This window comes from Notamacropus eugenii, chromosome 2 (genome assembly GCF_028372415.1).
Source record: "Notamacropus eugenii isolate mMacEug1 chromosome 2, mMacEug1.pri_v2, whole genome shotgun sequence".
In the NCBI taxonomy this organism is placed as follows: domain Eukaryota; kingdom Metazoa; phylum Chordata; class Mammalia; order Diprotodontia; family Macropodidae; genus Notamacropus; species Notamacropus eugenii.
In genome coordinates this window covers 34,547,532-34,572,246 of record NC_092873.1, presented here as the reverse complement: position 1 = coordinate 34,572,246, position 24,715 = coordinate 34,547,532, and the positions used below count along the sequence as shown (strand labels likewise).

Here is a 24,715-nt window from a genome sequence, read left to right as displayed (position 1 = left end):
ACATACCTATATATAGATATATAGGTATATAGATACTATTAGTGGAAGGACTATTATCTAGATCTCTGCCAACAAAGAATCCAAGACCACAAACCAAAACGCTCCATCCACTTAGTGACCTAGGGAACAACCCCATTCTACAGATTGGGAAATTTAGATACAGAAAGGTTTGGACTTCTGATTTAGAAGTGACCTCTAAACCTTGGCCTCAAGGCCACACATAGTTCTCTAGATCCTCAAGGGCAGCCCTTTGGCTGAATCCAACTTTGATCTCTGATCTAAGACAACACACATCAATCCTCTTAACTAAACCCCTGAAAGTCTCAAGAAGACAAGGGGCAAATACATACACCAGTGTAATAACAGGGATAATAACAGGCTATAAGATGTGTACAAGGCACTTTATGACCCTCACATTACTTCATTCTCACCCCCCTGTAGCATGAGTAATGCATGTATTACTATTCCCATTTTCAAGATAAGAAAACAGCTCAGAGAGGGTAAGTCAATTTGCCCAGGGTCACATAGCTAGACCTCAAACCCCCATATACAGACTCCAAACTCTCCAGCAAACGCCCCAGCCTCCTCAAAGACACTTACTTGATGGAGGGCACCTCGTCGATTCTGTTTCCAAGCTGAGACTCATGGGATTTGCTCCTGGTAAGGGTTGGGAAGTTGGGAAGTAATTGGAAAACTTTGCGGCTGGGAGGGGGTGGCGTCCGGGGGGGCTTGAGCTTGTTCTGTCGTCGTAGCTGAGGCGTGGTTGGGGGGGTGATGAAGCTGTGTGGGGTCCGAGGAGTGAGCCTCCCACTGTGATGCAGGGAGATAGAACTGTTCGAGAGGCCCTCGCCGTAAGCAGAGAGGCCCTGGCCCTGGGGCAGAGCATCCGACGTGGGCAGGGCTGAGACGGAGACGGAACGGGCCTGCTGGCTGCTGCCTTTACTGAGTTGAGAGCCCCCGAGAGTCCAGGTCAGGCCAGCTGGGGAAAGGGTGTCGGTGGGAGGTCCTGAGCCACTCTCACGCCGGGCATCCAGCGGGCTCCATGTTGGGTCATCCTTTGGTTCCCCACCTGTTGGCCCATGGGGTCAGATCATAGACCCATAGAATGTCAGAGTTGGAAGGCATCTCAGCTACCATTTACTCCAACCCGCTCATTTGACCGAGGAAGAAGATGAGGCCCAGGGAAGGGTAGGAGCTCGCCCAGGCTCACATGGGAAATCCAAGGCAAACTGGAACCAGGACTAGAAACCAGGCCTCTCCCCACTCAATTTCTCTAATGAAACTACTGAGCAGGGTTTGGGAGGGGATGGAAGGGAGGAGGGGAAGCAAATCCCCCAGACAGATCTGTAAGAGGTTAGTAAAAGGAATCTAGGGGTGTATGGGGCATGGGGGACTCTTTGCTTTGAGAAAACCTAAGCTGCCAAAATACACCATTTAAGAGACTCAAATCTCAAAAGGCAGGCTTCCTTTGGTCACAGAGACTTGTAGAGTCCTATCCACAGCAACTCTCCTTGGTGTATTTTAATACATAAGATATACATACACTTTTCTAGGATTGAGGGAATAGCATAGCTCTGGAGAAAGCTCACTGGATTTGGAGACAGAACACCTGGCTTTGAATTCCAGCTTTACCACTTACTAGCGACATGACCTTGGATAAGTCACCTCTGCTCTCTGGGCCTCAATTTTACTTGCTGTAAAACAAGAGGGTTAAACCAAATGATCTCCGAGGTTCTTGCCAGGTCTAAAAATCCTGTACTTCTATCCTACAAATAGGTGTGTATCAGAAAAATCCAGGCTTCCAACCCAACCTTACAGAGTATGTCAGGACAGGATAGTTGAGAGCTGGCCACAATCTCTTCCATGATGGATCCCTGGTCACAGATGGAATCCTAAGCTGGAAAGACCAGGGTTTTCTAACACTCTTCAGTTCTAAGTGGGGCTACCTCCAGCCCACAGGCAGAGGATCACTCTCATCCTCAGCCAGGTGGGAATTTGGGCAAGATGTGGGTCTAAAAGGCACTGAACCAGAAGTAGGAGGTTTGGGTTCTAGTACTGGCTGGAACACATCATAAATGTAGAACTGGAGGGGGCTTTCGACATTATTTCATCCACCTCCCTCATTTTATAGAGGAGGAAACCCAGAGAGGGAGAAGGCCTTGCCCAGGATCACACAAGTTGTAGGTGACAAAGTCAGGATTCAAACTCAGGCCCTGTGACTCTAAATCCAGACCTCTTTCCATGGTAGCACCCTGTCTCCTCATGTGACCCTTGGGGTAAGGTAATTCACTTTGAACCTCAGCCTCCTTATCTGTAAAATGGGGTCATGAGTTCCCTGAGCACATAGCCGCTGGACCCGGGGGGGAAGTTCCTTGGTGTAGGTATTAAAAGGTCATCACAGATGATATCCAGAGGTGAAAAAAATCATAGTCTACAAAAGATTAGTTCAAGTTAAGTAAGTAAATAGATAGACAGCTAAACAAGAAGACAGTCAGACAGGAAGACAGACGGACAGACATGACATGGAGTCAGAGGACCTGGGTTCAAATCCTGGTTCTGCCACTTACTACCTGCTGTGAAGTTGACCAAGTCACTCCCCCTCCCTGGCCTCAGTTTCCTCATCTGTAAAATGGAGGAGTAGGACTAGCTGGCCTCCGAGGTCCCTTCCAGATGAGGTTACAATCCTATGATAAATCATAAGCTCAAGATTTCAAAGACAACAGAATCAACCCCAAGCTTCCCAGATAGAATGCTCTCTGAATTGTCACTTCTTCTTTCACCCCCCTCCGCCCACCCTACCCCACTCCTACCCCCTTCCCCCCCTGCCCCAGGAAAAAAAAAGTCCCTGGTGGTTTCCAATCCAAAGACAAATAAGACGCTGAGTCAGATCTCATCATCTTTGCTACCCTCACTGTTGGGCAGCAGGGAGTGGGCTCTGACCCTTTAAAAGAGCCCCCAAGTTTGCCCATCTCGGGACTGTCCACCTCCAGGAGCCCTAAGTTACAAAAGTGCAGGAAGGAGGGTAGGTGGCTGAGGAGAGCTTGAATTACAGGTCCACCTTGGAAAGGCAAAGGAATCCCTACCTAAGCCGGTCACTTTCCGGAGGCAGGAGAGGGCGTAATGTACGCGGCTGACCTCATCGGCACTGGCACCACAATGCCTCATGGTCTCCTTCACCTTCATCTCGTTCATCTCCAGCAAAGCATCCAGCGTGAGCTCCCCGGAGATTTTCTGTGAAATAGTTAAAAGACAGAAGAAAGAAAAGAAAGAGAGAGAGGGTCTGTGTGAATACACGTCTCCCGGGTAGCCTGTGAGCAAGGAGCAGATGCCCCTTCTGATTGCTAACCCCAGAGAATCACAACCCCACAAAAAAAAGAGTGACTGACCAGAGACCGAAGGATGAACTTCCCCCTCCCTCTGGCTGCCCAACGGCAGCTGAGTGGCAAGGGCAGCTGGTAGCTAAGTTGGCCTCTACCCAGAAGCAGCTGCCTGTCTGTGGAAGCAGACAGAGAACTCTGTACCACCCCCACCCCCTTCCACACCTACTTTCTCCAGAAAACAGCAGCTGAAACAGAAGGGTGAAGGCCCAACAAGGTTATGGGTGGGTGAAAAAAAAAAGATGGTTGGGGGTTTGAAGGAGAAGTTGTGGGATATTTCCCCCCATTTCCTGTGTCCATTTTTTCCCCTTGAAAAGTAAACTTTTAGAGCATGATTTTTTTTTTAATTTTAAGAATGACAAAATTATAAAACTAAGGTAAAAAACGGTAAAGATACTTTGTGCAGTCCATTTGATGCCATGGAGAGACCCCTGGATTGGCATCACAAGACACAGCAGCCCTATCTCCACCTCTTTCATACACACCCTTCCCTCCACTACAAACTCCACAACTGTGGCCGCCATCTTAGTTCAAGGGCCCATCACTCCTCACCTGAACTACTGTAAAGCCTCCTTATTAATCATCCTGTATCACCTTTGCAATCCATTCTCTTAATCAGATGCCAAAGTGATTTTCTTAAAGCACATATCTGACCACTGCACTGCCCTACTCAATAATCTCCAATGACTCCCAAGTATGTCTAGGATCAAATATAAACTTGTTCATGTTGCCATTTCAAACTCTTCATCCTCAGGCATTCAAAGCCTTCATAATCTCCTCTGCCTGCCACCTTCCCAATCCTCTTTCACCTTACATCCTCTATGGAGTCCAAGACTCAGTTACATGGACCCTTCCTTCTCCTTGACCAAGACACTCCCAACTCAGGGCATTTCCTCTGACTTCCCCCTATGCCTGGAATGCTCTCCTTTTTCACTTCTACCTGTTGAAATTCCAGTTTCCTTCAAAACTTACTTCAAATGCTACCTCCCCCCTGGAGGCCCTTTTACGTCCTCCCAGTTGCAAGAGGCTTCCCCTCTGAAGTTGTGGTTGTTGTTCAGTCGTTTGTAACCCCATTTGGAGTTTTCTTGGCAAAGATACCAGAGGGGTTTGCCATTTCCTTCTCCAGCTCATCTGACAGATGAGGAAACTGAGGCAGGGTTAAGTGACTTGCCCAAGGTCACCCAGCTAATAAGTGTCTGAGGCTGGATTTGAATCCAGGCCTGGCACTCAATCTACTGTACCACCTAGTTGGCACTAAAGTCTAAAATTACCTTGTATCTACTTTGTACTCACTTTGTAAGTATCTTGTGTTATTGATGGTATCTTCTGCATGAGGATGTAAGCTCTCTGAGAGAAGGAACTATTTATTCTTGCTTTTTCTCTGTATCCCCAGCATTTTGTGTTTGACAGAAAAAGTAGATGCTTATGAATGGTTTGTCATTACTTTTGTGGTCCTGGACAAATTCCCTTCTTTGCCTGAGTTTCCTCATCTATAAACTCACAAGGTTAGACTACAAGTGGGAAAAAATATTTGGTCTCTGGGGTCAAAGAACTTAATTTCTAATCCCATCACTGACACTATTGGACAGATCATTTAATAGCTATGGGCCTTCTCGTGTCATCATCTATAAAAGGAAGGGGCTGGACCCTTCAGAGATGGCATCTGAAGTTCCTTCCACCTCTGGATCAATCATGCTAGGACTAAAAAAAATGTCTTACTGATGCCTTCTGCCTTTACGTCGTAGTCATTTCCCATCCAATTAAGTAAAAACATCTGCTACTGAAACCATGTCTGACAATGTATCTAGCATTCTGTCCTAGTATCCCCCCACCTCTCTGCCCAGAGGAAGTATGCTTTTGGTTTTTTTTTTCCTCTGGCACCTTCATGGTTGACCAGTTCTAAATTTATGACCCTAGAACTCCCCTTGACCATCAATAACTTCTAAAATACTCTTTGTGTAAAACCCCAAAGCATCTGAATCTACACATGGTCTTTTCAGTGCCTGAAAATGGCCCAGAGATCAACTGCTTTAGAGAATCTTGCTAGATTTCCATTTACAAGGAGAGAAAACACAGAGACTTATTTTAATAAATAGGATGAACTGTCTCATGAGCCTATTCCCACTAAAGCAGAATCATTGGGAGCATGAAGGAACCAAGAAGTAGCCATTGGCATAGAAGGTCCCCATGACCTGATATCAAGACCAGTAGCCCACATCAGGTTGGCAAGGTAGGAATGGGGGCTTTCCAATAGTAACTAACATTCTACTGGGCACCAAGGAGACCATTTCAGGGTCTAGTCCAAGGCTGTAGCTGGGAATTCTGCCAGAGACAATCATTCTGCAATATGGTGGCCTGTAATCCCCATGGCCTCTGACTCAGCTTGTCTGTAGAACCCTCCAATCTCAATGCATACAGAAAGAAACTGCTCTTTCAAAGTCTTTCTTAAATCAAGAAACCAAGAAGACATAAGGGGGAGGGTGCCACAAGACTCAGAAGGGCCTAGGTATGTTGGTATCTGTAACATTTACTTCAAAATATTGTTATGAAGTTCAAATGACATAATATATGTAAAATGTTCCACAAATGTCAGTTGTTCTTAACATATGAAATGGGAGAAAAGCTGGCTGGTCATCCTGGCCAATTTGCAGGTTCCTAAAGTCTGAAAAGTTGCAGCAAATAAAGTTGCACATCATTACACCTCAGACAAGCTCAGTTTTCTCATCTGTAAAATGGAAGAGGGGATGGGGTAGCTGACCTCTCTGGCTATGGTCAAACAACAGGTAGCTGAAAGATCGCTGGAGTTGGAGTCAGAAGACATCAGTTCTTTTCACAGTGCCTGGCACATAGTAGTCTGTTAATAAATGTTTACTGATTGACTTTATTATTGACCTGCGACTAAATCCCAGGCAAGCCACTGCTTGCCTACCTGGATAGGTTTGGAAGCCTCATTTGTGGTCTATGAGTGTGCTAAGTGCAGGGGATACAAATAGAAAAGCAGAGATGGTCTTTCAAGGAACTCACATTCTGATGAGTAAGACTACACATATGGATGATTTCTGCTACAGGTCAGATGGAAAAGTCCTGTGGTCTTAGGTTTCAGCAGCAAAGCAGTTGGTAATATATCTTTTTAGTACTATTATAACTATTGATAAAAAAAAAATCATGACAACATCTCCCACTAGCAGACCTTTGTACATCCTATTGTACACTATTCCTAGCATGCCCACCTTCCTCACCTCCACTTCCTAGAATCTCTACCTTCCCCTTCAAGATTCAGCTCTGATACCATTTATCCTGGCAAATTGTTGGCACTTGCCCCCCTTCCTCAAATAAGTCTTTCTTTTGTATTTACTTATCTACATGGGAGGTATATCCTCCCCCTGTAGAACAAGGTAGGACAAGGTCTGTTTCATTTGTTTCTTAGCATTCCTAGAGAAATTCAGAGTGCCTGGCACAAAGCAGGTAGTTAATAAATGTTGATCTGAGTCAAACTGCTTAATTGAAATTTCTTTTCTTATTAAGTGCCTTTTAGGTAGGGGCTTGCCAGATTGTTCTTGTTCAATTGTTTTAGTCATGTCTGACACTTTGTGAAACCATTTGGGGTTTTCTTGGCAAAAATACTGGAGTGGTTTGCCATTTCTTTCTCCAGTTCACTTTATACATAATGAAACAAATAAATAAGGTTAAGTGACTTGCCCAAGGTCATATAGCTAGTAAATGTCTGAGGCCATATTTGAACTCAGGAAGGTGAGTCTCTCTGACTCCAGGTCTGGCACTCTCCCCATTGTACCACATACCTACCCCCATACCATGGTGGAAACTATGCCCAGAAAACAGAGCCATCTTCCCTTCCTGAACTACCATACCGATGGTTTTTCCACTCCCGTTTTACCTGCTTCTCTTAAAATCACAGAAAGTAAGAGATGCTCAGTGTATTCAATAAAATCTGTCTCCAGCAGTTACACTGACAACTCCCCCCGCCAAAATTAAAATATTCCAAAGTAAATTCAATTAGCATATTTGTCACCACCACCCAAACAAACTCTGCTTTGAAGTTAACTCCACTGAACACACAATGTCATTTAATGAGTCATTTACACTTTACAGAATCCAATTTCTGCCCCTGAGCTAACAAGGAACCAAACAGGAAAATTTTTTAATGCCATATTTATTTCAAAATTTTGCTAAAATGACCTTTTATTTTGTCCGTGAGGGGGAAGAACACAAACATGTTTTCTATGGCTTCAAAATTTCTGGAAATGTCCTGCATCAAAGCTAGGGATTCTTAACCTTTTTATTATCCTGAACTCCTTTTGCAGTCTGATGAAGCCTAGGAAACCTTTTCAAAAGAGTGTTTTTTAAATAATTAGTGGAAATTGTCAATTTCAGCTAGAGGTTAGTAAAAAGAAAAATGTCATTTTTTTCCCATCCAAATTCACAGACCCCTACCCTGAAATCTACCATACTCCAGGTTAAGAATTCCTAATCTAAGGAAAGATTTTTCTGCTTGGCCCCAGAGGATAGAATGAGAAACAGAGCTGCTGGAAGTTGGGTAGAGAGAGATACAGGCTTGATGCAAGGGAAGTTTTGCCAGCAGTAAGAGCTTGGCAAAAATGGAATGATGAGGCAGGGTTCCCCTTTGCAGGAGACCATCCAGCTAAGACTTGTTCAGTACATTGTTGAAGGGATTGTTTAGGTGGGATAGGAGTTGTCGCTGAGGTCCCTTTGACTGCAATTCCACAAGGCTGCAAAAGACACAATAACCTGGATTAAGAAGGTTCCACGAGCAGTTACCTCCTTGTATAGAATCAACTCTGGGGGCACCTCATTAAAGTGAGTTATTCACATCTGTTCCACCTTCCCAAGGGACAGGGGTGAGGAGGTATTGTGAGCAGATCAGGATTCAGGTTGCAAGAAATAAGTTTAGGGAGCCAAGTCTTGCTCTGAACAGTCCCACCAAGATGACAAAGTTTACAAGATTAATGATGGTCTTCTACCAAAAGGTAGGAAAAATTCAGGTAACTGTCTCCCTTCTCTCCAATATCCTTTCACCCCTCTCTAATCATCCTTCCTCCCACTCATGGTTCATGGGCACTGCGTAAGAAATCAAGAAATCAATTAAACAGCATTTACTTGGAATCTAACATTAGACATGGCACTCACTGTTCTAGGGGCTAAGATGGGAAAATGAGAAAATGTCCAGCGCCTACTCTCCATGAGCTTCTGTTCTCATGGGGGGAGGAAGAGGTAAGAAATGTACGCAGATAAGGTAGGGTGTGATGTGATACAAGGTAGGATATGATAAGGAGAAACAAGAAGCCCAGACAAAATGCAATGAGAAATAGGAGAAGGTAGAGATTGCTTTTGGTGAGAGGCTGAATCCAAGAAGGTTTCATGGAGGTGGCATCCAAGTTTTCTTCTTAAAGAAAAGGAGGGGGGTTTTTGTACTTAAATAATATCTTTTGTTTTTCCATCACCTCCATTTCCAAATATACTGGTTTCTGTTTCCCCTCTCTGGCAGCTAACCCTTGTGACTAAGAATTGTTTTAAAAAGGTAGTTAAGCAAAACTAAATAATACACCAACCAAGTCTGAGTGTATATGCAACATCCCATACAGAGTCCCCCATCCCTGCAAAGAGAGGGACATTTTACAGGACAATAGCTTTAGAGTTGGAAGGTACAATCAAGTTCAACCCTCTCATTTTACAGCTGAGGACACTGAGGCTCAGTCTAGTAGAGCCTAGGCCAGAGACACACAGCTAGTAAGTATCTAAAGCAGGATTTTAACTCAGCTGGAGGAAATGAAAAAACTTGCATTCCAAAAGTCCCTCTGGGTTTGCCCCCAAATTTCAAACAGTGGCATAACATTTCCATGATGATTGTTGTGTCACTTGGGGCAAGTCCCTCATCTGTTCTGAACCTTGCTTTGCTCATCTGCAGAATGAGTATAATAAAACGTATACTATGCACCTCACAGAGTCATCATAGAAAATAAGGAAAAAAATTCTCTGGAAAACTTACACTACATAAAGACGACTGATTCTTAAGTGGGTTTTACTACTTCTCTTTTTCCTTCCCTCCCTTCTCCCAATCAATTCACCCCCTAATACCCTTGAGGGCCAACTCTAACCTCCTCCATGAAGCCCTCTCCAATTGCCCCAGGCCACCATATTCCCTCCTTCCAACTCCTTTTATACTTAGAATCACAAAACCATAAACTAGAAACAACCCCTGGAACTCAAACATTTAGTTCAACTCTCTCAACTCTCAATAAAACTCTTGTTTTGCTGATTTAATTGTTAAAAACTTTCTCTATCACCTCCCCTTCCCCACTGGAAAAACAAAAACGAAAACAAAATTCCTTTTAATAAATTATGCATTGTCAAGTAAACAAAAAAATCTCACATTGACTGCATCCAAAAATGTCTGTCGTCTTCTGTACCCTGAATCCATACCTCTCAGTCTGGAGGAGAGTAACATATTCATCACTGGGTCTCACGAATCAAAGTCAGGCATTAAGTCATTAAGCACTGTTCTTAAGTCTTTCAAAGCTCTCTCTACAATGCCATTGTTACAGTAGAAATTGCCCTCCAGGTTCTGCTCAAGTCCCTCGGCATCGTTCCATACGAGTCTCCTTCACCAGGTTTGTAATTTCTGTTTTCACAAGATATTCTATCCTGTTTATCATTTCTTTAGCCATTCCCCAACACATGAGCCCCACTTCATCTTCTACAAAATAGCTGCTGCAACTGTTTGTGTACGCATGGGTTCTTGTCCTCTGCAGCTTCCTTATTGTATAGATAAGGAAAATAGTTCAGAGAGGAAATGTATCTTATTAAACATCACACAGGGTAAGAAGCTAGGTCTTGTGTCCAACAGTCGAGACTGTCCCTAGCATTCAATTTACAATAATGATAATGATAATAATGTTGTTTGTTCTTCTTTTTGACATCATGGGAGATGCATGAATTGGACTGAGGTGAGGCAGAGATGCACAGTCAGCAGCCTCGCTTTCTCTTCCTGAGTCATTGAAGTCCAGTGGCAGGGCAGAAGTCAAAATGACTTGGCAACAGCCCAGGACAGTGTCTTTGAAGTCTGACTGAGCCTTAACCCTCTACAGCACCTGCTGCAGCCACCTTTATGGTTAGTTATTGGAACAAATTATTCTCATCCATCCATTCTGCCAAGAAAAGTCTTCATGTGCTTGGAGTAGACATTCCCTATCTCACCAACAGGTTGGAGACATGTGGGTTACCCTCAACCTAGTGACAAGGGAACACCAAAAGTGCACGAGCAGCCCTGAGGTCCTAGTCTTCCCTGAACACTCCATATACCCCAAATGATAATACAAAGAATAGCTAGCCTTTATAGAGGGCTTTAAAGTTTGCAGAATACTATACAAGTATTAGAGGTAGCTACATGGTGTAGTGGATAGAGTGCTGGGCCTGGAGTCAGGAAGATGTAAGTTCAAAATCCAACCTCAAGTTCTTACTAGGTGTGTGACCCTGGGCAAGTCACTTAACCTCTGTTTGCCTCAATTCTCCAACTCTAAAATGGGGACATCCTGGAGAAGGAGATGGCAAATCACTCCAGTATCTTTGCCAAGAAAAAGTCCATGGGTCATGTAGAGTTGAACACAGTTGAACAACCGTAACAATACAAATATTATCAGATTTGATCCTCACGGCAGGTGCTATTATTATCCCCATTTTACAGATCAGGAAACTGAGGCAGACAGAGGTTAAATGACTTACCTAGGGTCACAGAGCTAGTAAGTGTCTGAGGCTGGATATGAACTCCAGGTCTAGTGATCTGTCCACAGCTCTGTCTGGGTTAGACTATGCAGCCTTGTATGCTAACTGCTTCTTCCACATACTTTCTTCTCCACAGCTATATCATACAAATGTTTAAATGTTTTTATACACTACACAGCTAGAGTCTAAACAAGTGTGCAGTCCATGAACACTTGGCATTGACTGATGAAACAACAATGACCTTTGACAAGCCCCTGCCTCTCTGGCCCTCAGTCTCTTCTCGGGTAGTCAGTTTTCTGTGTTTCCTTTCACCTCTACCTCTACAGCTCCAGGATCCTACAATTCCTTCTCCTTAGCCTGAGACCCCTTTAGGTGCTGCTTCACCTTCTTACCCTTTGGATTAAGTAGTTTCACAGATTTAGAAGGGAAAGGGACCCTCAGAGGTTCATCTAGACCTACTCCTCCCCCCCGTTTACAAATGAGAGGACTGAGGTCAGGGACATAAAGCAGTTTGTGAAAGGTCACACAAGTTACTACTTGGATTTAATTTGAACTCCATTTCCTCTGATTCCCAATCTCTGGTCCTTTCAACTGCACCATCTGACCCTTTCAGAATCAAGGAAGAGTGAATGGGAACGTTTGCTTCTCCCCCAAAGAGAAGGCTCAGTTGTCACTGAAAACTTGCCCCGTGTCTAGGGGTAATGAAATTGTGAATCACAGATTATCAGAACTGTAAGAGATATGAGAAATAATCATCCAACCCAACCCCCTCGCTGGAGAAATTTGTGAGTCAAAAGATATTTTCTTTCAACTTTTCTTGATAATACTGAAAATGGATAGAGATGAGTGAGCCAGTTTCATCACTTCTGGGAAGTGGAAATCTCAGGTAGGTACCTATCAACTTTGAAACTCTCTTGGTTTGACCAACCCTGAGCTGATCTAACAACCCTTCAGGCCTAAAGAACTTGACATATGCCACACGGCCAACCAAATGACATCTCTTCCGTGAACTCTTCCCCCTTCTTCTTAGTTGTGATAAGGATTCCTCTATCCCCACCCACCCTCCCTTTTACTTTCCCCTCAACAACTTTACAAAATACCAACTTTATGCAAAACCATTTTTTTTACTTTCATCTAACATACTTGTATTAACCTTAAAAGACTGAGGAACTCTGATCAACACATTGACTGGTCTTAATCCCACAGAATTCATGATAAAACATGTTACCCACTTCCTTTTACATATTTGCAACAGGTTTTGTTTTTCTTGTTTTTTCAATGGAGGGGAAAGGGGAGAAAAATGGAGGAAAAAGATAAGCATTTATACATTGCCAACTATGTGCCAGACACTCTGCTAAGTGCTTTACAAGTATTATCTCATTTGAATGTGAACCCGAAAATCAAATAAAATTGAAATTTTTTTTAAAAACCAAAAATATATTCTTGTATTATATTAGTTTTATATTCAATTTACTAAGTATTTATTGAATACCCACCACATGCCCAGAATTATTGTTAGGCTGAGGAAGATATTTTTAATGAGTCTGATTCTCCTACGAAATTCTTTTAAGGGAGCTTTCTTATCTAAACTTGTTATTGCCCCTAGCTCCCAGTAAAGTGTTTTAAATATAGTAGGTATTTAATAAATATTTACTGATTTAAATACAAATCAACAAATTGGCTTTAAAGCCAAGAATCTCAATCCCTATAAAGTTGGTTTTGGTACGCCTTATAGGACTCTCTTTGAGGAAGGGTCTATTGGGCATCTTGATTTCAGTAACCCCAATATTAAGGAATTACTCTCAAGGCACAAAGTTATGTAAGAGAGAATGGAAGTATCATAGATTTAGAACTAGAAGGGACCTTAGAGGTCATCTGGTCTAACTTTAAAGATGAAGAAATGAAAGACCATTGTTCTACTTAGGTAAAAGTGGGTGAAGAATAGATTTTTTTTTTGTCTAGATTGCCAAGGTACAGAAGGGGTGATCTGGGTAGAGATGAGTCTCTTTCATCCAAGAATGATATAATCAGAGGGATATGTGTGTGTGTGTCCCCAAACCTTCATTATAATATTCATTTTCTCATGGTTAATCAATCAGACATGACTCTGTCATTCGAGAACACCCAGTCTTCCAAGGGTACTTAAACATCCAACAGGCCCCGAAGGTTTCTCTTTGGCTTCTGAGAGTGCCACTGACATCATTTTGTTAATTATTTGCTAGACATAATTAATAAACTGATTATTAGTTACCCAGAAATTATGTCTTGCAGAATATTTTTTTCATTCATCATACAGGCAATGAAAAAATAAGATATTTCAATAAAAATTTATTTTCAAAAGGCAAAAAAATAAGAGTATTGATCAGTTGTCTTTTTCCCATCTTTTTTTCTTTTTTAAAAAAAAGTTTTTGTTATGATGGACAGGTCTATGGGAAAGGGGAAAGGAAGACTGCAGGGGAAAATGTAGGTGACATAAAAGCTACATATATTATATATATATATATATATATATATACACACACACACACACACACACACACACACACACACACACACACACACACACACACACACACACACACACGGATGCAATGATGTTGATCAATTAAAAAAAATTGACTGAGGTTGGACCAGATGTACTCTGGGATCCTTGTGAGCTCTAGTTCTAGAATCGGTTATGCCATATAATTTTTAGCCTCTCTCAAATTCCAAAGGCATTACCTAAGGTTTAGCAGAAGCCTAGGTGCCAAGGTAGGTAGGGACTGAGGAGGGATATTGGGTAAACAATTTTTTAACAGTACTTCCCACACATGTGCAGAACACGAGCTCTCCCAGCTGCCATTTGCTGGTCTAGTCAATGTCAGTATCTGTCAGAGCCATGAAGTAGCAATTTTGGCACCTGGGGTAGACAGTATCAAATCAGCCTTATCATGCATGATGTGAAAACAATACAGTAAATAATTAAGCCAATATCAATTGAAGTGGAAAAGCCTCTTAGTACTAGTTCCATGGTGAGGGTGAGGCTGGAACTGATTGAGAACCTGAGATTCCATGAGTCTGATGTTATTCCACTACCAGAGTGAAGGGAATTGAGGGAGAAAGTCGGGAAGAAGAAGGGTGATTAGAGAGGAGTTCACCTTGTGTCTGATGCCCTGGGGATAAGTAAAGAAAACAAGCCATCTAATCACCTTCATCCTTTAACTAAAGTCTTGCCAATTACTTTTTTTCTTTCTTTCTTTCCTTCCTTCCTTTCTTCCTTCCTTCCTTCCTTTCTAAGTTCCTCAGTATTTCAAGGTTAATACAAGTATGTTAGATGAAAGTAAAAAAATGGTTTTGGATAAAGTTGATGTTTTATAAAGTTGTTGAGGGGAAAGTAAAGGGGTGGGGTGGGGAGAGAGGAATGCTCATCACAACTAAGAAGAAGGGGGAAGAGTTCACGGAAGAGATGTCATTTGGTTGACCGTGTGGCATATGTCAAGTTCTTTAGGCCTGAAGGGTTGTTAGATGGGCTCAGGGTCGGTCAGACCAAGAGAGTTTCAAAGTTGGAAGGTACCTACCAGCTTCCCTGCCTGGGACTGTGTCTACTGTGTCCCTCTCATGACAGTCAAATTTCTCTGTCCTTCATCTGGAAAGGCTGCAAAGGGCCCTTAGCTCTCATGTGCCTTTCTCCTTAATAACACAAACTTTGGCCATCTGGGGCACCAATATAAATCGTGTCTGATGGAGACATTCCAGGTGTCAGACTCTCCAGTCTCCTCTTCCTTACTGAAATCCCCCCCCCCCCTTCACCCTCCCATATGTTCACAGGATCATAGACTTAGAGCTAGAAGGGAGGCTGGGGTCATCAAATCCAACCCCCTCATTTTATAAATCAGGAAACAGAGACTGAAAGAGGTTTAGCAACTTGCTTATGATCACACACTTGGTAAGCGTCAGAGGGAGGATATGAACCCAGGTCTTCCTGACTCCCAAGTCCAGTACTCTGTGCACTACTAGGCACAGAGTCAGAACAGTAGAGATGGAAAGGCCTTTAGAACTCAGGTCTTTCTGATTCTAGGGCCAGCACTCTATCCACTGTGACACTAGCTGCTACCTAGAGGAGAGAGAGGAGAGAAAGGAGGAGGGGAAGAGACAGACAGACAAACAGATAAAGGCAGACAGAAAGAGGGGGGAAGGAGGAGACAGAGAGAAAGAGAGACAGTGAGAAAGATGAGAGGCAAAGAGAAACAGACATAGAGGAGAGAGAAAAAGGAGGGAGGGAGGGAGAGAGAGAGAAACAAAGACAGAGAGAGACAGAGAGAGAGGAGAGACAGACAGAGACACAGGAAGAAGGAGAAGGAGGGAGGGAGAGACAGAGATAGACAAACAGAAAGATACAATGAGAGAAAGAGAGACAGAGAGGAGAGGGAGAGACAGACAGAGACAGAAAGACACAGTGAGAGAGCAAAAGAGAGAGGAGAGACAGATGGGAGGTGGGGGTGGGAAGGAGATAGAGAAAGACAGACAGAGACAGACAGAGACCCAGAATGAGAAAGACAAACAGGAACTGAGAAAGAACCAGAGCCAGAAAAAAAACAAAGCAGATAACCTAAAATTTCTTTTGTAAAACATTTAACTTGTTCTCTTGGAGATCATGAAAGGACCTGACGAAATCTACCCAGAAGCCCATCCAGTGGGGCAGGCAGAGAGTCTGGCTGTGGCATCACTGAGCTTCAGGGCACCAGAGCCCAGCAGTGGAAGATGGCAGCCTCGAAGCCCCTGCTGTTGGCATGAAGAAGGAAGCAGGCAGCCTCCGCTAATCAAACGAAGATCTCTGTAGCAGATAATGCCCTCAGATACCCATAGCAGATAGCAGCCTCGCTGAGCTGCCTTGTCTAAACCAGGCAGCACCGTACAAACCTCTCTCCTCCCCACACTTGCCCATCTACAGACATAAGGGCTGCCTTCTCCATCCTGAAGGCGAAGTCTCAGATACGAGGCCACATTCAGAACACAAAAGAGGCCAGGCATGAGAATACTGGGGCTCATTTCCTGAGGCCACCCCTGCGGATGGAGTCAGAAATGCCATTCCCTTGGAAGTTACTGTCCCCAGCAAGTACAACCCAGTTGTAGAGATCTCAGCACATGGGACAGTTAGGGTAGGTATCCCTTCAAGGATGCCTCCAAGGGAAAGGTGGGCCAGAGGAATTATCTTCTGAGCTCCCAGGAAGCTTAATATTCTTGCCTAAGGTCAAACAAGAAGGCAACACTATGAGATCTGAAGCTCAGGTCCCATGGTCAATCATTCCTGTCATCAACAAGCATTTATTAATCACTTACTGTATGTAGGGCATTGCACTTGGCAGTGGGGAATGGGGCTGGGGGTGGGGCAGAACTACACAAACAAAATGAAAACCAGCCAGACTTTAAGGAGCTTACATTTTTAGTGGAGCAATACAACCCAGAAACAAGGCAATAAATAAAAGGGGTGTCCTGGCACAGGTCAGGAAGATTTGGGTCCAAGTCTCCCCTTCTGATGCAAACTGCCCTAGTCAGCCCCCTAAGACTATATAAATTGTATAGCAGGTTGAGATTTTCATTGGCTGAGGGAGTTTCCACCATCCATAGAATCACACTTCAGTAAGTGGAAGGATAGTTATGTTACACAAACATTATGGACCTTGAAGTTACAAAGACATGGGTTCGAATCCCTGACCTGACACATCACAGCTAGATAACCTTGCGCAAGTCAATTCCCTCCCTTGGGCCTCAATTTCCTCGTGTGTAAAATAGGTCTTCTGGAGGTCCCATCTTAGCTCTACATCTCTGACCTTATGCTTTCCTGAAAAAATCCAATAGTATTGGTGAAGGGCACGCAGTGAGGGTCCATCTGTCTCAAACTGGGTGAAGCTAGAACCCTGGACAGATCCTCCCCAGGCTCCACGCCGGCCTTCTTCCAGAAGGTCTATCAAACCTGACCTGCTCCTTCCACCACTGCCACTCACCTTGCCCACAGGAAGCCCAGACAGAGAACAAAACCCACAAAAGTAAAAATCCGCCCCTTCTGTCTTTGCTAAAGCTCTTCATGCAATGCTCAGGTTCCTCACACTCCACCCCAGCTGGAGATGAAGGCTATTGAAGTGTGGTCCCTAAGAAAACAGAATTTACCCAGCAGATAAAGGATTGAGCACAAAGATGGTTTGGCTATTTGTTTTGCATAGGGATTTTCCCCCCTTTTGGCCCATTTCATTGGTGCATGGGACTCCAAGTGGGGAAATTCCCTTTACCACTGAAAAGAAACATGCAGCAGATTTGCCCAAAGCAAGGGTTTCTTCCAACAGCAAGAGACTTGGGTGAAATGGTAAAAAGAAAAACAAGTTAGGGGCCAGGTAGCATGGGGCAATGGATCAGGGTGCAAATTCTAGCCCAGGCACTTGTTAGCTGAGTGACCCTGGGCAAGTCCCTTAACCTCATAACATTCCTCATCTGTACAATCAGGGGGTTGAGACAGAAGGCTTTCTGAAGTCACCTCCACTTTATGCTAAGTTGGTTCCCCACTCTGAGCTTCAGTTTCCTCATCTGTAAAATAAGGGGGTTGTGCTAGAAGAGCTCTACACTCTCTTCCAGCTCTAAATCTATGTTCCTCTGTGACTTACACTCTCTGTGGGACTTAAGGCAATTCACACCCCCTTCTCTAAGCTTCTGCTTGCTCCTTTGTAAAAATCAGCTGGGAGGAAAAGGAATAACCATTTAATAAGTATCTACTATGTGCAAGAAACCACGCTACTAAGCATTTGACAAAAATTCTCTCCTTTGATCTTCACAACAACCTAAGAGGTAAGTGCTACTATTATCCCCATTTTACAGTTGAGAAATTGAGGCAGGCAGAAGTTAAGTGGACTTGCCCAGGGTCATATAACTATTAAGTATCTGAGGCCAAATTTGAACTCAGATCTGGTGCTGGGCCTGGAGTCAGGAAGATGTACATTCAAATATGTCCTCAGATACTTACTAGCTCTGTGACCCTGCACAATTCACTTCACTTTGTTTATGTCAGTTTCCTCATCACCCCAGTATCTCTGCCAAGCAAACCCCGAATGGGGTCAGAAGAGTAGGACATGGAATGAACAACAGCTTCCTGACTTGGGGCCTTATGTTGCCCTTGGAGAAAAAGTTGGACCAGATATTCTCCCAGCTTAGCCCCATTCATCTCTAGACTCTATGGTCCTGGCACAGATAACTGTATACAGCAGGCCCATAAAAAATGTTTGTTCCATATCCTCTCACCAGTCCACTCTCATATCCTCAGTAGCATCCCCTCAGAATGAGGATCTCAGTTGGGCATGAAGAGGAAATTAGGGGGATTAGACTGATTCTTGAATGAGAAACAATCCAGACCATCTGCCCTCTCTCTCTCTCTATCCTTGGCTCACAGGGGTGGGGGCAGGGGCCAGCACAGAGCACTGAGAATAATGACAGCTGACAATTTTATAGCTCTTTAAAGTTTACAAAGTATAAACTTTAGAGGTATAGTCATCTCATTGAATCCTTGCCACAACCCTGCAAGCCAAGTGCTGCAAAGTTTATAATTCCCATTTGATGGATGAGGAAACTGAGGTACAGTCTCCCCCCTGATTCCGGAGCCAAAGGTACCTAACCCAAAACTCAGTCAGTCTTCTACTGGCTGCCTATGTGGCCTTGGGCAGGTCAGTTTTCTTTTTGCCTCGTTCTTGGAAGTCTAAGCTTCCTTCCCGGTTCAGCTCAAGTCCTGCCTTCCCTGATCCCGTCAGTTGTTAGTACTCTCTTTCTCGTAAATTTACATTTTACATGTTTACATTTTAATGTACATTTACATGCTTATATATTATAAATATTACAACAGTCATGTTGAAATACTGGATCCTGGAGGAAAAAGTCAACTTGGGGAGAGAGGGATGTGTTTTGTTTTGATTATTTTTTCCTTTTGTCTTTATATCCTCAGCAGCTGGCACATCCATTGAAAGAATTTAATAAGTGCCTGCTGGACTGATTCAAATCAAACCTGCAAAATGGGGGTGTGGGGGTTGGGTAATCATAGGTAGGAATCAGATCATCATAGAAGTCCCAGTCAGTCCAGACCATTCTGGAAAGGAATCCCCACTGTCACATCCCTAATAAATGGTCATGCAGCCTCTAGTTGAAGAGGCGGCACATGGCAGAGAAACACAGCAGTTGGGTGGCACACTGGACTTGGAGCCAGGAAGCCCTGGGTTCAAATCCTACCTCTGACACCTACTAGCCACATGACCTTGGGCAAGTCAAATCACTTCAGTGTACCTCAGTTTCCTCATCCTTAAAATGAGAAAAATACTATCTCACCCACCCATGCCTAGGGTAGCTGTGAGGACCAAATGAGGTAACATGTAAAGCACTTGGTAAATCTTCAAGAGACATAACAGTTAGCTATTATCATTAAGCCATCACCTCCCAATGCAGCTCTCAAGGTTAGGAAGTTTCTCAGCAAGTTCCATTCACTGTTCCTAGGGGTCAAACAGAGCATCTCCGGCTCTTCTGTCATCACACCCCTCTCCTTCCCCCACCCCCACATATACAATCTTCTCCAGACTCAACATGCCCAGTTTTTCAACTGCCCATTATGTAACACAGATTCAAGGTTCTTCACTATCCCATGTGTCCTCCACTGAACTGGATACTCTCCCACTTATCAGCATTCTTAATCCATCTTTATCCATGTTTTCAAATGGTGTAACCCAGGACACGAGGCAATACTGCAGATGTAGTCTGACTAGGGCAGAATCGGATTATGTTCCTACTATGTTCCAGGCAGGACTATGCTAAAGGTTCTACAGTCTTTGATTTGATCCTCACAACAACCCTGCTGTTAGGCAAGTGCTGTTATTATCCTTATTTTAAAGGTGAAGAAACTGAGGTAAACAGATGCTAAGTGATTTGCACATGGCTAGGGAGTGCCTACAGCAGAATTTGAACTCAGGGTCTTCATGACTCCAAACTCAGGGCTCTATCCACTGTGCCCTCAGCTGCCTGTAGCTCTAAGGCCTGCAGACCTTCTTAAGGAAGTATCTACACTTTTAGAGGGAGAAGCCAATTAGCCCAAAAGATTCCCCAGATGAATGGAACTGAAGGCAGTGTCGAATAAGCGAGTTGGCCTGAGACTGTCTGGAATCTCCCTTAAGGCACTACTGCCTTTCATCGCTTCCTTCCTTCTTTGGCTTAATAGGCACGAGAAACTACCTCCCTACCTCCCATGCTCAGTGGTTCCACTGGTAACAGCAGTGACTCTACCAGGAAACTGGGGTGAGGGAGAAGGTATGCCAATACCAGAGCTGTCCACTTGAAGCATGGCCATGTTAAGGTGGGGGGAATTGCTCCCCTAACTCATGACTGTTTGGATATACTTCTTCACCTTATGGCTCCCCATTGCAGTGTTATCAAATAAATAGAATCTGGGGCCACTAATCTACACATAAGGATCCCTGCAGGCTGCACACTGACTTAGTTTTCCAAATGCAGCATTATCTATGATTTTTATTTTGTTCAGTATTTCCCAACTATACTTCCATCTGCCTATCTTGCCTCCTTCAAGACAGTACAGGAAAGGGTAAAGAAACTGAAAAATGGCCAGCTTCTTAGCTCATGTTGGTCTTTTATGCCTCGGATGGATTTGGTGATGGAAGAATAGGAAAGTTCCTCTGGATCCAGTGTTAAAATGACAGAAATAATGGTTTTGGCCATAGAGTCCCAGAGTTGAGCTGGAAGGGGACTTAGAGATCATCTAACTGATCTTAACTTTTGGGAGGCCCTTTAAGGTAGTCATCTGGTGAACATAGGTAGGGACCCTTCTCAGAATCATGCCCTTAAATGCGCAAAATAAAACACGCAGGATTACAAAGGAAATCAAACCATGCAGATCAGAATTTAGAAAATAAATGATATTTACGTAGTTCTTTAAAATTGACAGTTTGAAGTGTGGAAGGTCCTTTCTTTATACCCCCTAGCCCATAGCACAAGTCCCAGGCCCAGAGAAGAAGCTTGAGACATGTTTATTGACTGAGTACTTTCCATCCATTATCTCCTTAGAATTCTCCAATGACCTGCTCAGGATGGTGAGGCTTGTATTACTACTCCTAATTTACAAATGAGGAAATAATCTCAGAAGTTAAATGACTTGCCCAGGGTCACCTGGCTAAGTATTGGAAATAGATAATGATGATAATTTTAATATAATTATTATTACTAAATTAAATTTATTATTATTAAATTAAATTTATTATTAAATAAATTAAACATTTAATTAAATAAATATAATAATATTATTGACAACAAGAACACTTACTATGTGCCAAGCATTTTACACATATTATCTCATTTGATCCTCACAAAAACCTTGGGAGGTAGATTCTATTAGTATCCATATTTTACAGATGAGGAAACTGAGGCAAACAGAAGTTGTAACTTGCCCAGGGTCACACCTAGTAAGTGTACACCCCTTTTTCCTTTCGATTCCCTAAATGTTCCTTCTCTTTCTCCAACCCAGGAGGGAAAGGAGTGTGGCTGGGAGCCAGGAGCCCTGGGTCTGATCCCAGCTCTGTCAGGAACTGTCCTGGTAACCCTGGGCAAATAATTTCATTTCTCTTTAAAAGTCTAGTTTTCTAGACAACCTCTGTTGGACTAGATAGCCTCAAAAGTCCCTTTCAGTGCTGGCATCCTGACCTTATTAACCCTGGGTGTCTGATCCAGAGAGAAGTGAGCACATGGGTTCCTGACCTAGGTTTTCCTGACTCCAGTCCTGGTGCTCTAACCACTGGGCAACCACAATGTCCAAGTCAAATTCTTGATTTCCTGACTCCAAAATGAGGATAGATGAAGTGACCTGCTCAAGGTCACACTGGTATTAAGGAGCAAAGTCAGGACTGGAACCCAGGAACTCCAAATCTAGTACTCATCCCACTGAATAGGCTGAACTGATTGCAAGCAAGCGACCCTTGCAAAAGGGCAGTCCACTTTTTCCAAAATGCTTTCACTTGTACCTTGGGAGAAAAGCTTCCTCTACTTCTCCCCGTCCTACCAACAGCCAGAGCAGGAAATTGGCATGGCCGGTCTCTAACTGTGGGCTGTTTTCACTAGGCAATCACCCTGGGGAGGCCAAAAGGGATGGTGGTTCCTAAGAACTGGGCCATAAAATATTGAATCTGAGGGGGGAAAAAACTTCAGAGTTCTAGCTCTACCCCTCCTTTTACAGAAGAGGAAACTGAAGCTCACAAAAGTTGTGACTTAAATGCCAGAGGGAAGATTTGAACTCAGGTCCTTTGACTTCAAAACCATTGACTTTTTTTTCCATGAAACAAGAACCCTGTGTTCTTCAGGCTGAGAGAAGAGGCCTGAGGAGGTGAGGATGGAGGCCCCAGAGAGGCCCCCAGAGGAATATTCCCTTTGGAAGCTGAAGTTGCCACGGGAGCCTTTGGGCCACAGGCTGGCAGGAAGCCCCCTCCCAGATGCTCCCTCCTACTGGCTCAGGCAGTGACCTTAGGGAGAGGGAGGAGAGACTTGAGGACAAGAATAGTTGGCTATTCCGGGAGACAGAGGAGGGGCCTGAGCATTTAACTGCGTCAGCCTGGAGAGGGGGGTTTCTATGGAGATCAACAAGGAAATGAAGGGACCAGCCCATCTCTGGTAAGCTGAGTCGCCCTAGCAAGTTCCCCCCTCCTCCATACCAGCTCTCCTATCACTCTCTTCCTGATCCAACTTCTTCATGGGGCCCCCTTTCTCCTCTGGACACCCTAGATTCTCCTCCCTCTCCTTCCCAAGCCAGGTGGTGGAGAGAAAGGAGTGTGGGGCTGGGAGCCAGGAGCCCTGGGTCTGATCCCAGCTCTGCCAGGAACTCTCTTGGTAACCCTGGGCAAATTTACTTCTTTCTAAAAGTCTAGGAGACTGGTCTAGGAGGCCTCAAAAGTCCCTTTCAGCCCCTGTACCCTGACATTTCTGACCCTGGGTGTCCAACACAGAAAGAAGAGGGCACATGGGGTCAGGACTCAGAGTATGAAGGAAATCAGGCTCATCCAGAAAGAAGTCAGGCTGGAAAAAAAGAATTCATTTTAGTCTGTACCTGATGCAATCCCTTTGCACACAGTAGGTGCTTAGCTAATGTTTATGTAATTAAGTTGACAGGGCAGGGTGCATTCCGCATACACTATCCTCTTTTAAAGTAACAGCAGAAAGGTTCCATGACCTCACCCCAAACACAAGGCAACTAGGGCAGCCCTGGGGGGTGATTGTGCTTGCAAAGGAGTTGGAGCATCAGAACAGCTGGGTGCAATCATACCCAGGGCTCTCCCTTCCCTTCTCTCTCCCTGCCTCCCCACTTCTGTTGACAGGGAAAAAAGAGATGAGTCACAGTCTTCAGAACTGGACCGGACCTCCACAACAGATCATCTAATCCAGTCCTTCTCAAACTTTCTGGTCCTTCGACACCAAGTGTTAAACTCATAGCTCCACAGCCCACAAAACTCTCAGGTGCAATCTTAACCAAATTAAAGTGTAACTGGGAGATGTTAAAAAAACAAAAACAAAAAACAAACCAAAATTGTTGTTCAGTTGTTTCAGTCAACCCCACTTGGGGTTGGCCATTTCCTTCTCTAGCTCATTTGATGGGATGGGGAATTGAGGCAAATAGGGTGAAGTGACTTGCCCAGGGTCTATTAAGTGTTTCATGCCATACTTGAACTCAGGTCATCTTGACTTTAGGCCTGGTGCTCTATCCCCTATGCCACCTATCCGCCCAAAACCAATATGTACAAAATCATAGATTTAGATGCAGAAGGGTCCTCAGAAGCTATAGACCATCTTTCTCATTTTGCAACAGAGGGAACCGAAACCCAGAGAGAAAGAGACCTGCTTAGGATCACACAGGTAACATCAGTTCTGGGCTTTGAATTAAGATGCCCTAACTTCAAATCCAGTACTCTCTCACCAAAGCTAGGGGGAGCAGCATAGAGATGACTGAACCACAGGTTATCCCTGGCACCATAATGTTTATACTGCAGAGGGGCGAGGCAGAGGGATTTCAAGGCAGACCCTGTGGCCAACGGTTGGCCACAATTGAAGCCAATTAGCACTGTCTTCCCAGGGTTGTTGCAAGGATCAGATGAGATAATAATTGTGAAGCATTTAGCACAATGCCCAGTACATTGCAAATACTATATAAATGTGAGCTAGATTTATTATTAAATTCACTTGCTTGTGGAAAACTTACAAGACACAGTTATGAACAAAAAGCACATTTCCACAGTGGACAGATCACTTAATGATGTAAATGGAAGATGGACAATTTCTCTGGAATCTGCTCCAAAGCTGCACCCACACTCCTTTCTCACTCACCCAGGAAGGGGCTTGCTTGCTCATCATTATGATGCCAGGCAAGATGGCATCCAGTGTGTAGCTCATGCCCAGGGATTTCTGCCCTATCCGAGTAGTCCAATCAATTCAAAGTGTCTGAAAATCCCTGGTTTAAAACAACATCCTCTTTCTGATGCAGGCTGGCTGAGGGTCCCTGAACAAGTCAGCTTGCTTCTTGGTTAATTCTC

General features: G+C 44.0%; 1 protein-coding gene across 7 annotated transcripts in view; it reads right to left on the bottom strand.

Moving 5' to 3' along the window:
* Positions 1–24,715, bottom strand: part of KSR1 (kinase suppressor of ras 1) — a 215,420-nt gene that overhangs the window by 53,432 nt on the left and 137,273 nt on the right. For 6 of the 7 annotated variants that reach the window (XM_072639735.1, XM_072639736.1, XM_072639737.1 and 3 more), the window contains exon 3: positions 3,084–3,231. In XM_072639735.1, coding sequence (XP_072495836.1) covers positions 3,084–3,231 — 148 coding nt within the window. Of the gene's footprint in view, positions 1–600; positions 1,070–3,083; positions 3,232–24,715 lie in introns of all 7 variants that reach the window. The other variant, XM_072639739.1, reaches the window with a different exon arrangement.